At 46.2% G+C, this 13,807-nt stretch overlaps 1 protein-coding gene across 1 annotated transcript in view; it reads left to right on the top strand.

The window, feature by feature from the left end:
• MACROD2 (mono-ADP ribosylhydrolase 2) overlaps positions 1-13,807 on the top strand; it is a 1,708,848-nt gene that overhangs the window by 1,504,805 nt on the left and 190,236 nt on the right. The window contains exon 11 of the mRNA XM_060230846.1: positions 1,317-1,400. Within this exon, the coding sequence (XP_060086829.1) occupies positions 1,317-1,400 (84 nt within the window). The remainder of the gene's footprint in view (positions 1-1,316; positions 1,401-13,807) is intronic.

The following is a 13,807-nucleotide window of genomic DNA, read 5'->3' as shown; positions in this document are numbered from 1 at the left end:
CAGGCCTCTTCTCTGTTTCTCTTGATTCCTGTTGTCATTTTAGTCATTGAAGAAGGACTCTGTACTTTCTTGTGGCACAGGCAACAGCTGGGAATCTTGGATCCACTGTTAATGTTCATATACTGAGTCTTTCATCTAGTCCTATTCAGGGCTTTTTTTGTAGCGCAGGAACTCCTTTGTATATTAGGCCACACACTGCTGATGTAGCCAGTCCTCCTGGAGCTTTCAGTAGGCCCTGTACGAAGAGCCTTGTAATCTCTTGGAAGATTGGCTACATCAGGGGGTGTGGCCTCATATACAAAGGAGTTCCTGCAACAAAATAAAGCCCTACTTCTATGACTGGGCAAACTGCTATATTCAACAAGTATCTTGATATTATAGAGCACAGTTTTAGCCTCCCAAAGGCAAGTGAGAAACTGCCAATCACTGACAGAACAGTTTGGGACTCCAGGGACAGAGGGAAAAGCAGGGGTGGAATTCTAGCAGGAGCTCCTTTGCATATTAGGCCACACCCCTCTGATTTAGCCAATCCTCCAGGAGCTTACAAGGTTCTTTTTTGTAAGCTCTTGAAGGACTGGCTGCATCAGGGGTGCGTGGCCTAATATGCAAAGAAGTTCCTGCTGCTATCAAAAAAAGCCCTGATCCAATTACTTCATGACTTGAGAATGCTAACTACAATCTGCAGCGCAGTTATCTGCACATAATTCCTATCGATTTAAAGAAGATGTATATTCATAGCCTGTCAACGATAATTAGTTTCCAATTCCAAGCCCAGGAAAATGAATTAGGCATTCCTTGAGTTGTTTATACCATTTTGCTTGAAAATTGCCGAAGCCGGGTGGAAGTATATTATTTAGAAGCCACCAGGCTGATGCTAACTATCGCCGTTTCTCAATGAGGCTGCCAAATGGAGATCACTAGTCCTTTTTTTTCCTGGCGGACTTAATGAGGTCTTTGAAACTATGTAAATTCGATTGATATTGTTATGATTTGGCAATAGATTGCCTTTCCCAGGGCTCGGTAAATTATTGCTCTTTATAGACGGGATTACAAAGGGCAAGAGGGCTACAGTCAATTCTACGGGAGGCTCATTCACTCTCGAAATAGGAAATGCAGAGTTTGGCATCAGGTCCCCAGCGAGAAACGAATTACTCTCTTCGCAGCGCTTAAATGTACAAGTCCTCCTTCCCCAAAAGCCGCTCAGTAATGCAAACCTATTTATCCTTTCGATATCCCCCCCCCCCCGCATTAATATTTAATCAAAATCACACTACTTTAAAAGTGGCGCTTATTTATTAATGTCTTTGTACTTTCAGAGGGAGCGGAGCAGAAAGGCCAGTCTCCGTCACCCGTGAAATGCAAACCAAAGCATTCAGAAAACCCAGAGGATGAAAACGAAGGTAGGTGGGATTAATTCTCCTCGGGGTCGTTTATCAGTTTTTCATTACACAGAGGAAGGCTCCTTTTATTCATTTATTTTTTAAAAATTATACAGCGTACGGTCCATTTAGTTGAACACACTCCAAGTGTCTATATTTACCGTTCTGTAATCCGGTATGGCCCTAGGGTGCAAGAGGGTTTCTTTTATCTTTCCTCATCTAATTGTGGCGTTAAGTTGTGTAAAAGTAGTTGGTTTTCTAACATGGTGGTGGAAAGCGCTGTTACGTCGCAGCCAATTCACGGCATCCCTGTGAAGCTTTCAAGGCAAGAGAAGTTCAGAGGTGGTTTGCCGTCGCCTGCCTCTGTGTAGCAACCGTGGACTTCTCGGGGGGGTCTCCCATCCAAGTGCTAACCGTGGCCAGTTCTGCTTAGGTTCCGGGATCTCACCTGATTGAACTAGCCGCAGCATGATTCAAACATGGAAACGTCCAATTTGGCACCCTCAGAAGGCCAGCACCCTAGACAGTTGCCTAGTTTGCCTGGTGGCAGGGCTGGCCCGTGGGTGGACCCCGCTTAATTTCTGAGATCCGATGAGTCCGCTCACGGAGTGGGCGGCATATAAATCTAAAGTATTAAATAATAAATAAATAAATAAAAGTAGATCAATTAAAGTAGTAAGTTTAGCCATTCCAACATCTTCAACCACCAGTCTTCTACTGAAGATATTTTAGTAGTTTTCCAGTTCTGTTCATAGACCAGGGGTGGCCAAACTGTGGCTTGGGAGTCACACGCGGCTCTTTCACACATCTTGTGTGGCTCTCGAAGTCCCCACTGCCCTGTCGGCCAGCTTAGAGAAGGCATTTATTTCTCTCTTTAAATCACTTCTCCAAGCCGAGCCAGCTGGTGGCTTGGAGAACACATTTAAAGTTGCTTTCTTTTCACTTCTCCCTCCCCCATCTGTTTGCTTTCCTTTCTTCCTTGCGGCTCTCAAACATCTGCGGTTCACGTCTTGAGGCTCTCAAACATCTGACGTTGATTCTATGTGGTTCTTACGTTAAGCAAGTTTGGCCACCTGGCATAGAGTAACGTTGCTTCTGTGCTCCATACATTTATGGAGCATGGTTCCCCGTGGAAGAATTCTTGAAGTTCAATTGGAATATGTTAGGAGCAGTGCTCCGTGTTCAAAGACTCTACCTCTTTAATTTCTGTCTGCACCCCGTAATCTATATTACTTGGTCATTAATTTGTTTTTAAAAGACTGTGGGTGTGGACTCTTATTCCCTAATATCTTCTATAACCTTTTTGTTGATTCAATGAAATTTTGATAATTTATATAATTACTGTTATGAGTGATATTTGGAAAGGAAAAGGAAAGGAATGGTCCCCTGTGCAAGCACCAGTCGTTTCCGACTCTGGGGTGATGTTGCTTTCACGACGTTTTCACGGCAGACTTTTTTACGCGGTGGTTTGCCATTGCCTTTCCCCAGTTTTTTGCACTTTCCCCCCAGCAAGCTGGGTACTCCTCTTACCGACCTCAGAAGGACGGAAGGCTGAGTCAACCTGGAACTGGCTACCTGAATCCAGCTTCCGCCGGAATCGAACTAAGGTCGTGAGCAGAGAGTTCAGACCACAGTACTGCAGTACTGCTGCTTTACCATGAGTGATATTTAAGGTGTATTAGTTTTGAGGCTGGTTTGTGTGGAGGTTCCTGCTCCATTGTCCACATTGCTCTTTTTTGGGTACTCATATATAAATCAAAATCCCCGTGTCTACTTTCAAATCATCTGTCCGTCCGTCTCAACAAAATTTTCCATTTGTGTTTGCCTATTCATTTGTTAAAAAATTGTTAAGAATTTCTGCGGTTGTAAAGGTATTTGTATCCAGAATTTTTTTTTTTTTTTGGCTTTGTCACAAGTCTACCGCATGCGATAAAAACGTTCCTCCGTGCTGCTTTGCATTTTCAATATTTATTCGAGGTGTTTCTATGCATTCCAGCCAGCTTATCCGGTGTCATCGGCAAGGGTTCCGTAAATTAGAGGACTGTAGCTGTGATGCAGTGCCAAATCGAGTCCTGATTTCCAGGCAGAGACAGGAAATGGTTTGTGCCCTGACCCCGGGTTTGTCACAGCGACGGTGTGCCCGCTATTTTCTCATTTTCTGATCAGGACTGTCAGAGGGAGCGGTCAGACGCAAACGACGCGTGGCCTTTCCCGCACCTTTAATAACCGTGCCGAATGAGGAGGTTCGGTAGAGGCCGTTGTCTTCACTCCTGAATCGCAAGTGGCATCGCCTGCCATGTCTTCCTCTGTGCAGTTATGAAAATCCTGTTCCCTTCTTTTCTTTTCTCCGGCCTTTGTCAATACAAAAGCAGGGAGAGACCCGGCACAGAATGAAATTAAAAAGCAGGGTGCCCTACAGCAGTTTGGAGTTAGCGGTGGGCCTTGAATCTGTTCCACAGAATCTAGGGGGCCCAGCCTCATAATGAGTTCAAAAAAAGACTTTTTTTTGTATTGCAAATGCAGCCCCTTAAGCTTGAGTGTTTTTCATGAGTGGGCTCCGGAAATTGCATGCTTAATCGGGGCTTTGGAACTTGGAGCCGCCCCGCAGAAGAGAAAAGCAGGCAGAATTCCTTCTCTGCTAGGAATGCCAGCCTCCAGGTGTGACCTGGGGATCCCCGGAATTGGAACTCACTTCTAGACAACAGAGATCAGTTTCCCCGGAGAAAATAGATGCTTTGAAGGTAGCATTGCCAGGTCTGTTTAAAGATATATCTGGGGACTTTGGAGATGGAGCCAGGAAACTGGGGGTGGAGCCAGGAGCCAAGGGTGTGACAAGCAGAATTGAACTCCGAAGGGAGTTCTGGCCATCACTTTTAAAGGGACTGCACACCTTTTAAATGCCTTCCCTCCGTTGGAAATAATGAAGGATAGGGGCACCATCTTTGGGGGCTCATAGAATTGGGTCCCCCGGTCCAATCTTTTTCAAACCTGGAGGGTGTTTTGTGGAGAGGCATCAGATGCTATGCTGAAAACTCGGTGCCTCTACCTCAAAAAACAGCCCCCCTCCAGATACCCTCAGATCAATTCTCCATTATCACCTACAGGAATCGTTCTCTATAGGGTATGATGGAGTGCCTAGCATATGCTCCCCCCCCCCCCCGGTTTGATTGTCGCGGTCCATTTCAATAATTAATATTATGAGGTAAGTACATATAATTCATTTACAAAACGCATCTAAGCACAGTTACATCGAAACAATTAATTTAAAGTGCTTAGTGCTACAAAGTGCTTGTAAGTCAAAGTGCCTGTGCAGATTTCTCTTCCAAAAGGAATAGATTTGAAGATTCCCTGGCGTCCCAATGACGGAGTCTGGAACCAGCAGGACGCTTGTCGCGCCATTTCCACTGTCTTTCTCAAAGAGAGATACATTTCGGAAGAGAAATTTGCACAGGCACTTTGACTTACAAGCACTTTGTAGCACTAAGCACTTTAAATTAATTTTTTTGAAGTAACTGTGCTTAGATGCGCTTTGTAAATGAATTATATGTACTTGCCTCATGATATCAATTATTGAAATGGATCATGACAATCCAATACTTTGAAGGTTCATGTACTTAGAATTACAAGTATATTTTTGATCGCATTCGTTATTTGTCACGGTTTTTCTCTGTCTTCACCTGGGGATTGGCAACCCTATTTGGAAGGTGGACTCTGTGGCCTTGTCCCCCACCAAGCCCCCTGACGCCCTCAGGTTCCATCCCAAAATCTCCAGGAGTTTCCCAGCTTGGGTCTGGCAACACTACTCCCCCCCCCCCATCCCCCTCCAGTGGCCAGCGGTAACCTTATTCCCTGCATTAAATCAGCACTGGGTTTGCCAGGTCCTACTGAGCTGCCAGCAGTGGGGTTCTTGGTCATCTTTTCAACTTTCTGTTCAGGGTGACATCACCTGGAAGCGATGCCATCACATCACTGACGTGGGGGGGTGACACTCTAGTTTCAGGGCAAAACTCTATGGTTTGTAGCTGATTTTACCATAGAGTTTCACCCCAAAACTGGAGCATGGTGCAGTGTCAGCGACATGATGACATCATTTCTGGGTGATGTCAACATGTCACCTCCTTCCTTGGAGGTTTTTAAAGAGAGGCTTGATGGCCATCTGATGGCAATGCGGGTCCTGTGAAGTTAGGGGGAGGTGTTTGTGAGTTTCCTGCATTGTGAAGGGGATTGGACTAGATGACCCTGGAGGTCCCTTCCAACTCAGGAGGTGGTGGGCTCTCCTTCCTTGGAGGTTTTTAAAGAGAGGCTAGACGACCATCTGATGGCCATGCGGGTCCTGTGAAGTTAGGGGGAGGTGTTTGTGAGTTTCCTGCATTGTGCAGGGGGTTGGACTAGATGACCCTGGAGGTCCCTTCCAACTCAGGAGGTGGTGGGCTCTCCTTCCTTGGAGGTTTTTAAAGAGAGGCTAGACGGCCATCTGATGGCAATGCAGGTCCTGTGAAGTTAGGGGGAGGTGTTTGTGAGTTTCCTGCATTGTGCAGGGGGTTGGGCTAGATGACCCTGGAGGTCCCTTCCAACTCAGGAGGTGTTGGGCTCTCCTTCCTTGGAGGTTTTTAAAGAGAGGCTAGACGGCCATCTGATGGCAGTGCAGGTCCTGTGAATTTAGGGGAAAGTATTTGTGGCTGGACAGTGTTACTGATGTAACAAACACAAATTTGAGCAGACTTCGGAGGATGATGGAAGACAGGAGGGCCTGGCGTGACTTTGTCCATGGGGCCGCAAAAAGTCGGACTCGACTCGACTGTGCGACTGAACAAATTTGTGAATTTCCTGCATTGTGCAGGGGGTTGGACTAGATGACCCTGGAGGTCCCTTCCAACTCAGGAGGTGGTGGGTTCTCCTTCCTTGGAGGTTTTTAAACAGAGACTGGATGGCCCTTGGACAGCAATGAAGATCCTGTGAATTTAGGGGGAGGTATCTATGAGTTTCCTGCATTGTGCAGGGGGTTGGACTAGATGACCCTGGAGGTCCCTTCCAACTCTATGATTCTAAGTGATCTCTGTCACTTAGAAATCAGTTCCAATACCTAGAGAGCTCCCTCCTGCTATCCCCTGGAGATTGGGAACCCGAATTGACAATCCTGTTCAAGCAGCGCAGGGTGGAAGCCAGTGTTTCCATGAGCCCGGAGTGAGTCAGCATGAGTGCCGTTCAGTAAAGAGGGAAACCGGTACTGAATATCCCCCTGCCACACAGCGATTTAAAAACCTTGAACCGCGTTTCAAAGCAGAATTCTTGGCAGCCTTCATGCAGTTATTCCTGGTCAGGAAGTACCTAAGCCCGTATGCATAATTAAGCGCTTTCCTGAATTGCCGAATCCGAGCCCGTTGTTGTTTGTTTTTTTAAAATTTATATTCTTTTTTTGCTGAACTGTGCCAGCATCCATTAGGCTAAGGACTGAATTTAACCTCCAGTACACTCCAGAGGAAACAAAGAGCCTCCGGGCTATATAGAATATTGTTTCTTTCTTCGCATTAAGCAAAGGTAAGCGAGCTCAGGCCAATGCATTTTATGACATGCAGCTGTGCTGATGGAGAGGGGTTTCCTTTCTGTGTTTCAGAATGTAATGTATAGCTTTTTCTTGAGCTAGAAAGATCAGTAATTAAAAACAACAACAACACCCAAGCAGAAGGATGTCTTTGTTTAAGAGCCCTGTTGGATCAGAGCAGTGGTCCATCTAGTCCAGCATCCTATCTCTCGCCCAGTGGCCAACCAGTTCCTCTGGAGAGAAAACAGCAGGGCAGAAAGGCCAAGGCCTTCCTGAGAACATCAGAAGAGCCCTGCTGGATCAGACCAGTGGTCCATCTAGTCCAGCATCCTGTCTCTCGCCCAGTGGCCAACTAAGTCTTCTGGAGATCCAACAACAAGGCGCAGAGACCAAGGCCCTTCATAAGAAGAAGCCTATTGGCCTCAGACCAATGAGAGTTTAGCTTGTTCAGCATCCTGTCTCACACCAGGGCCAAAATGTTTCTCTAGAGGGCCAACAACAGGGCAGAGAGGCTGAGATCTTCATGAGAACATCAGAAGAGCCCTGCTGGATCAGATCAGTGAGGGTCCATCTAGTCCAGCATCAAGTTCCTCTGGAGGGCCAACAACAGGGCAGAGAGGCCAAGGCCTTCATAAGAACATCAGAAGAGCCCTGCTGGATCAGACCAGTGAGGGTCCATCTAGTCCAGCCTCCTGTCTCACACAGCAGCCAACCAGTTCCACTGGAGGACCAACAACTGGACATAGAGGCTGAGGGCTTCATAAGAACAGAATCATTATTGCTTTTATGCCAATAAAGGTCTGAACTGAACTGTATTTCCAAGTCTGCCTCAAAGCAAACACGCATTCTGGCCTCTCAATAATGGTGTGAGTGTGCATCATTAGATAGCAGTCTCTTTAAACTTTGTGGATTTCCATATTCATCTTTCAACAGCTGTCAGAAACCCAAGGTGTCAGTCTATCAAAGTACTGTTTTGTGTTACGGTAGCGTTCTCCAATTTCGTGACTGCAGCCATGAAATTAAAAGACGTTTGCTCCTTGGGAGGACAGCTATGGTGAACCTAGGCAGTATAATAAAAAGTAGAGGCATCACCCTGCCAACAAAAGTCTGTATAGTCAAGGCAAGGGTATTCCCAGTAGTAACATTGGGGTGTGAGAGTTGGACCATAAGGAAGGCTGAGGGCCGAAGAATAGATGTTTTCGAGTTGTGGTGCTGGAGAAGAATCTTGAGAGTCCCTTGGATTGCAAGAAGATCAAATCAGTCAGTCTTAAGGGAAATCAACCCAGACTGTTCCCTGGAAGGTCAGATGCTGAAGCTGAAGCTCAAATCCTTTGGCCACCCAATGAGAAGGGAGCACTCCCTGGAGAAGAACCTGATGCTGGGAAAGACAGAAGGCAAAAGAAGAAGGGGATGGCAAAAGACGAGATGGCTGGACAGCGTTACTGATGTAACAAACATGAATTGGAGCAGACTTCAGAGGATGGTGGAAGACAGGAGGGCCTGGTGTGACTTTGTCCATGGGGTCGCAAAGAGTCAGACTCGGCTGTGCGACTGAGCAACAACAACAAAAGTGTTCTGAATGGTTTCCTCCTTATCCTCTTGTGAAGTGTGGATCAGGGCTGATATACTTTTTGTTGCGTGATGAAATTCCCAAGGCAGCATAACTGAAAAAGTATGGATGGAACATTATTCATCGCCTGACCACAAACCCTTGAGATGAAAGGAACCTAAGTTTCTAAATGGAATAATAAGACATATTTTGCTCTTCTGTTTTACTGTACAGAATCTGTGGGCACCTTTTCAGCTCTGCCATAGTGTGGTAGGCACAGTCACAAAATGGCTGCCACAGGAGATGGAGCCAGCCACAAAATGGCTGCCACAGGAGATGGAGCCAGCCACAAAATGGCTGTCATAGCTTACCTTCAGTCATGCAACGAAGATCCTTGTGTTGTGATGAAATCGCCCAACAGCCAGGGATTTATTTTGAGCAGGGAGGCAGTTCCGGATGGTTTGGCATCGGGGGTGTGTGCCCTAATATGCAAATGAGTCCCTGCTGGGCTTTTTCTACCAACAAGCCCTGTGTGAAACCATGGTGATGTTGGGGTGTGACCTAATATGCAAGTGAGTCCCGGCTGAGCTTGTTCTACAAAAAAGCCACATGTAAAACAATAGTGACATCAGGGGGTGTGGCCTTATATGCAAATACGTTCCTGCTGGGTTTTATCTGCAAATAAAAAAAAATCCCTGCCAGTGGCCAATCAGAAGGCTTGCTGGGCAAAATCCCCACTTGGCTCTGCCCATTTTCTAAAAAAAAACAACAACTATGAAAGGTGTTGGCAGGGACCATGTTGGGGACTCCTTATAGAGAGAGTCAGAACTACCTGTTTAGAATCTTCAAGTAATTCAAGTTGCAGTGGCGGTCACCACCAATGTCACCAGTTTGAGAGCCAGTTTGGTGTAGTGGTTAAGTGCGCAGACTCTTACCTGGAAGAACCGGGTTTGATTCCCCACTCCTCCGCTTGATGCTGCTGGAACGGCCTAGAGTCAGCCGTAGCTCTTGCAGAGTTGTCCTTGGAAGGGCAGCTTCTGTGAGAGCTCTCTCAGCCCCACCCACCTCACAGGGTGTCTGTTGTGGGGGAGGGAGATGAAGGAGATTGTGAGCCACTCTGAGACTCTGAGATTCAGAGTGGAGGGCGGGATATAAATTCAATATCATCATCATCATCATTTTAGCAGTGATGTCCCATCTCAATTGTGAACATTTCTCCAGTCAACTCATCTTAATTGGCGTCTCTGCCAGCGTTGCATAAGAACATAAGAGAAGCCATATTGGATCAGGCCAACGGCCCATCCAGTCCAACACTCTGTGTCACACAGTGGCAAAAAATTTTATATACACACATACACTGTGGCTAATAGCCACTGATGGACCTGTGCTCCATATTTTTATCTAAACCCCTCTTGAAGGTGGCTATACTTGTGGCCGCCACCACCTCCTGTGGCAGTGAATTCCACATGTTAATCACCCTTTGGGTGAAGAAGTACTTCCTCTTATCCGTTTTAATCTGCCTGCTCAGCAATTTCATCGAATGCCCACGAGTTCTTGCCTTTTTAACCATGACACCCCATCTCGAGTTAACGACACAGCACAGGTGTTGCCTTCGGCATGCTTTATCCCACGGCACTTGGCAACGGATTTTGGGATTAGGCAATCGGAGGCAATTCGCTGTCTGCACGTGGCCTTTGCCGGCATAGGACAGCATTTGATGGATGACCCAATCATCATGAGAAGTGAAGGTCAGCAACTCATCTTTAAAGTAGCCAGTCATGGATTGACCCCTTTGCCTTTTGGCTTTCGGGTTCAACACGAAATGTGTGAAATACTGTTGAGAAAGTTTCATTGACAGATTGGTATTCTCGCCTCCTTCAAACGGAGACAGTTTTACGCCATACTTTTTGCACATGTTTGCTTGTAATCTTCAGAATGGTAAATTCGGGTACTGCGGGTTGAATCGTGGGACGCCCGTGGACACAATATATTCCCAATAGTGTCTATGGGCAGGTGTGTCAAACTCCTTTGTTATGAGGGCCAGATCTGACATAAATGGGCAGGCCACGTGCATCATGCAATGTAATGCCAGGTAGCGGAGGCATAAACTTTATAAATGACACAGACAAGCACAATTTTAATTAAAAAAAAAACTTTAAAAGATATTGTGGAAATTTAAAATATGGTTAAAAGTTTAGCACTCTTACAATATTTTGTTTATTTGTTTCTGATAACCTCTTGCTGTGAATTATTGCATCAAAATCTGGAGACAATTTCTGTGCTGTGGCAATCTTGAGTATGCTGTTCAGGTGTTGTTCAGGTGTTTTTTCTGTAAGTTGCAAACCTACTTTTGATTTATTGGCATTCATTTCCGAAATCTCATGGCCAATGCTCTGATCCTAAGACCAGGGGAAAACATGAAGTGGCTGGGCATTGCAAGCTTCTGTACATAAGTTGCTTCATGTGCTGGTCAGCCAATGGAAAAAGTAGAGGTTTTGCTCTGTAGCTCCTGTGTGATTGAGCAAGCCTGGCAAAGCAAGCTGTGATGCAGAAGGAAGCAAGAGAGAGGGAGAAGGAAACAGATGACAGCCAGTTGCTCAGGGGCCTGATAGCATCTCCCCGGGGGCTTGATCTGGCCCTTGGGCCGCATACTTGACACCTCTGCTCTATGGATTTCTAGGCACTTCTAAAGGTTTTTATGGGGGAGGGGGTTGTTTTTTAGTAAGCACTTCCATTGGGAATGGGGAGCTCTCATGTTTCATTTGTCTTGCTTAAACTGTCATCTGCCAAAGGACAATTTGTAATTCACGTACGTGCGATAGCCACGGCCAAAACCTGGCGGTTATACCTGCAGCCAGAAGTCTGCCCCCTTCTCTGCAGCAATTCGAAATCTGGAAGGTCTTATATTTTTAAATGTTTTGCAAATTCTTCGCAGGCTTTACCATTTCCTTCTCCCGCCCGAAGCAATCGCTCTTCTTTTATCCCCAAAGCGACGCAGGTTGTCTCTCCCGATTACATAAACCGTGAATACCGTGGTACTGCCCAAATGTATAAAAATGCTCCGTTTTTTTAAATAAAAAAATGGTCTCGGAGGTCCTGAAAGCTACATTTGTTATCCTTTGGATGCTCTTGTTTATTGGCGTTGGAAATGAAGCAGCTCCCCTTATTTGGAACGTTAGGCAGCAATTCACAGTGCCTCTTTGGCAGAGGCAGCGGGAAAACCATTTCTCTTGGCTCTGCTGCTTTGGTATGGCTTGTGTGTTTGTAGGAAGAAACGGGATGCCGGGCGGCATGCCTCAAGACTCTTTCCCCTCTGGTAGGGTTGCCAGTCCCCGGGTGGTGACACAGACGTTTGGGAGGAGCCAGCTTCAGGACTCCTCAAGCTTAGAACGACATTGAGCCATGTTCATGCCCCTATCATATATGTCCGACGAAGCTCGACAGTGAAACGGCCAGTTCCGGCTTTCGGCCCCATCACCGGAATTCCAGTTAATGAGGTTTTCATCTTTGCTCCGCCGGTGTAAGAAGAAGGAATTTGATGTCCTTTAGAAATGTTCAAGAATACCGTGGATGTACGAACGTTTAAAACGGACGTTGGCTTCCGCCTTGACTGGTTTATCCGACGAGTCTCGTTTCATAAGGTTATAAAGCACTTTTGCACCTTCTGAATATATGAATTTGTATACCCCAAAGGGTGATTATGGTACACTTATAAAGTTGTAACTATCATTGTGTAAGTTGCCAGTAATTTTGCAGTGTTTTGGCTTTTTTGGTTTGCTTAATCCCCAGGTGGGGGCAGGGGACCCCCTGGTTTGGAGCCCCCCCCCCACTTCAGGGTCATCAGAAAGTGGGGGGAGGAGAGGGAAACGTCTGCTGGGCGCTCCATTATTCCCCAAGGAGACTTATTCTCAAAGAAAAGAATGGAGAATTGATCCTCGGTAATCTGGGGCTCTGGGGCGGGGCTGTTTTTTTCAGGTAGAGGCACCAAATTTTCAATATAACATCCAGTGCCTCTCCCCAAAATACCTCCCAAGTTTCAAAAAGATTGGACCAAGGGGTCCAATTCTGTGAGCCCCAAAAGAAGATGCCCCTGTCCATTATTTCCAAAAGAGGGAAGGCATTTAAAAGGTGTGCAGTCCCTTTAAAAGTGATGGCCAGAACTCCCTTTGGAGTTCAATTGTGCTTGTCACAGCCTTGCTTCTGGCTCCACCCCCAATGTCTTCTGGCTCCACCCCCAAAGTCCCCAGATATTTCTTGAATTGGACTTGGCAACCCTAGTCCAGAAAAACGTACAGCTAAATCCAGGGTGTTTTTTTGTTTAGAGTGGGGCTTGCTGTTAAGTTGCCGCCAGCTTGTGGCAACCTCATCGGGTTTTCAAGAGAAAGAAACATTTGGAGATTGTTTACTCACAATCTCCTTTCCCTTCCTCCCCCGCATCCAGCTAATTTACCTTTTAACATGTAACATACGTATAGTTTGCCATTAGGAGAAAAATACATTAAAATTAGCGGGAGGTTGGTTCAGTATATGTAATGGGGTAAACGGCCAATATCCCTGTTTGAGTATGTCAATACTGCTAAAAGAGAAATACATTGGACAGCGATCACTATTCCTCGCCTGTTGAAGTGTGCTTAGAGAGCACACGAAAGCTTACGTTCTGAATAAAACTAAGTTGGTCTTAAAGGTGCAACTTGACGCCTATTTTGGTCCCACAGGATCAATCTTGTCTACCCTACTGGTGGAACCGACTCCCAGAGGGTGGCATATTCCAGCTAGCATTCAACCAAAATGGCGGCCATAGCCAAGGGTATTAGAACTGAAGGGGATGTTTAAGAACCCTGCCATCCTTAAATTGTATTGAAATCAGCGCCTGAATTGTTTTTAACTGAATGCTTTTTAACTTAATGTTTAACTTGATGTTTTATTGCTGTTTCATTGTAAACTGTGAGCAACCCTGAGCCTGCTTCAGTGGGGAGGGCGGGGTATAAATCGAATAAACCTAAACCTACCTCAGATTGGCAGCAGCTCCCCAGGGTCTCAAGTAAAGGTCTTTCACATCGCCTTCTGCCAGATCTTTTAACTGGAGATGCCGGGGACTGAACCTGGGACCTTCTGCATGCCAAGCAGAGGCTCTGCCACTGAGCCACAGCCTTTCCCAGTAACATAAAGCATCCATTTTCTCCAGGGGAACTGATCTCTGTAGTCTAGAGATGAACTGTAATTCCGGGGGTTCCCTAGTTCCTGCCCAGAGGCTGGCATCTCTAATAGCCATCCGCTGTTTGAGGACATCCACAGTGTGTTATAGTGTCCCTGTTCAGTCCCAGTTACCTACACAGA

This window comes from Heteronotia binoei, chromosome 1 (assembly GCF_032191835.1).
Source record: "Heteronotia binoei isolate CCM8104 ecotype False Entrance Well chromosome 1, APGP_CSIRO_Hbin_v1, whole genome shotgun sequence".
Classification (NCBI taxonomy): domain Eukaryota; kingdom Metazoa; phylum Chordata; class Lepidosauria; order Squamata; family Gekkonidae; genus Heteronotia; species Heteronotia binoei.
The sequence above is the reverse complement of the archived record's forward strand: the minus strand, read 5'-3'. Positions and strand labels throughout refer to the sequence as shown.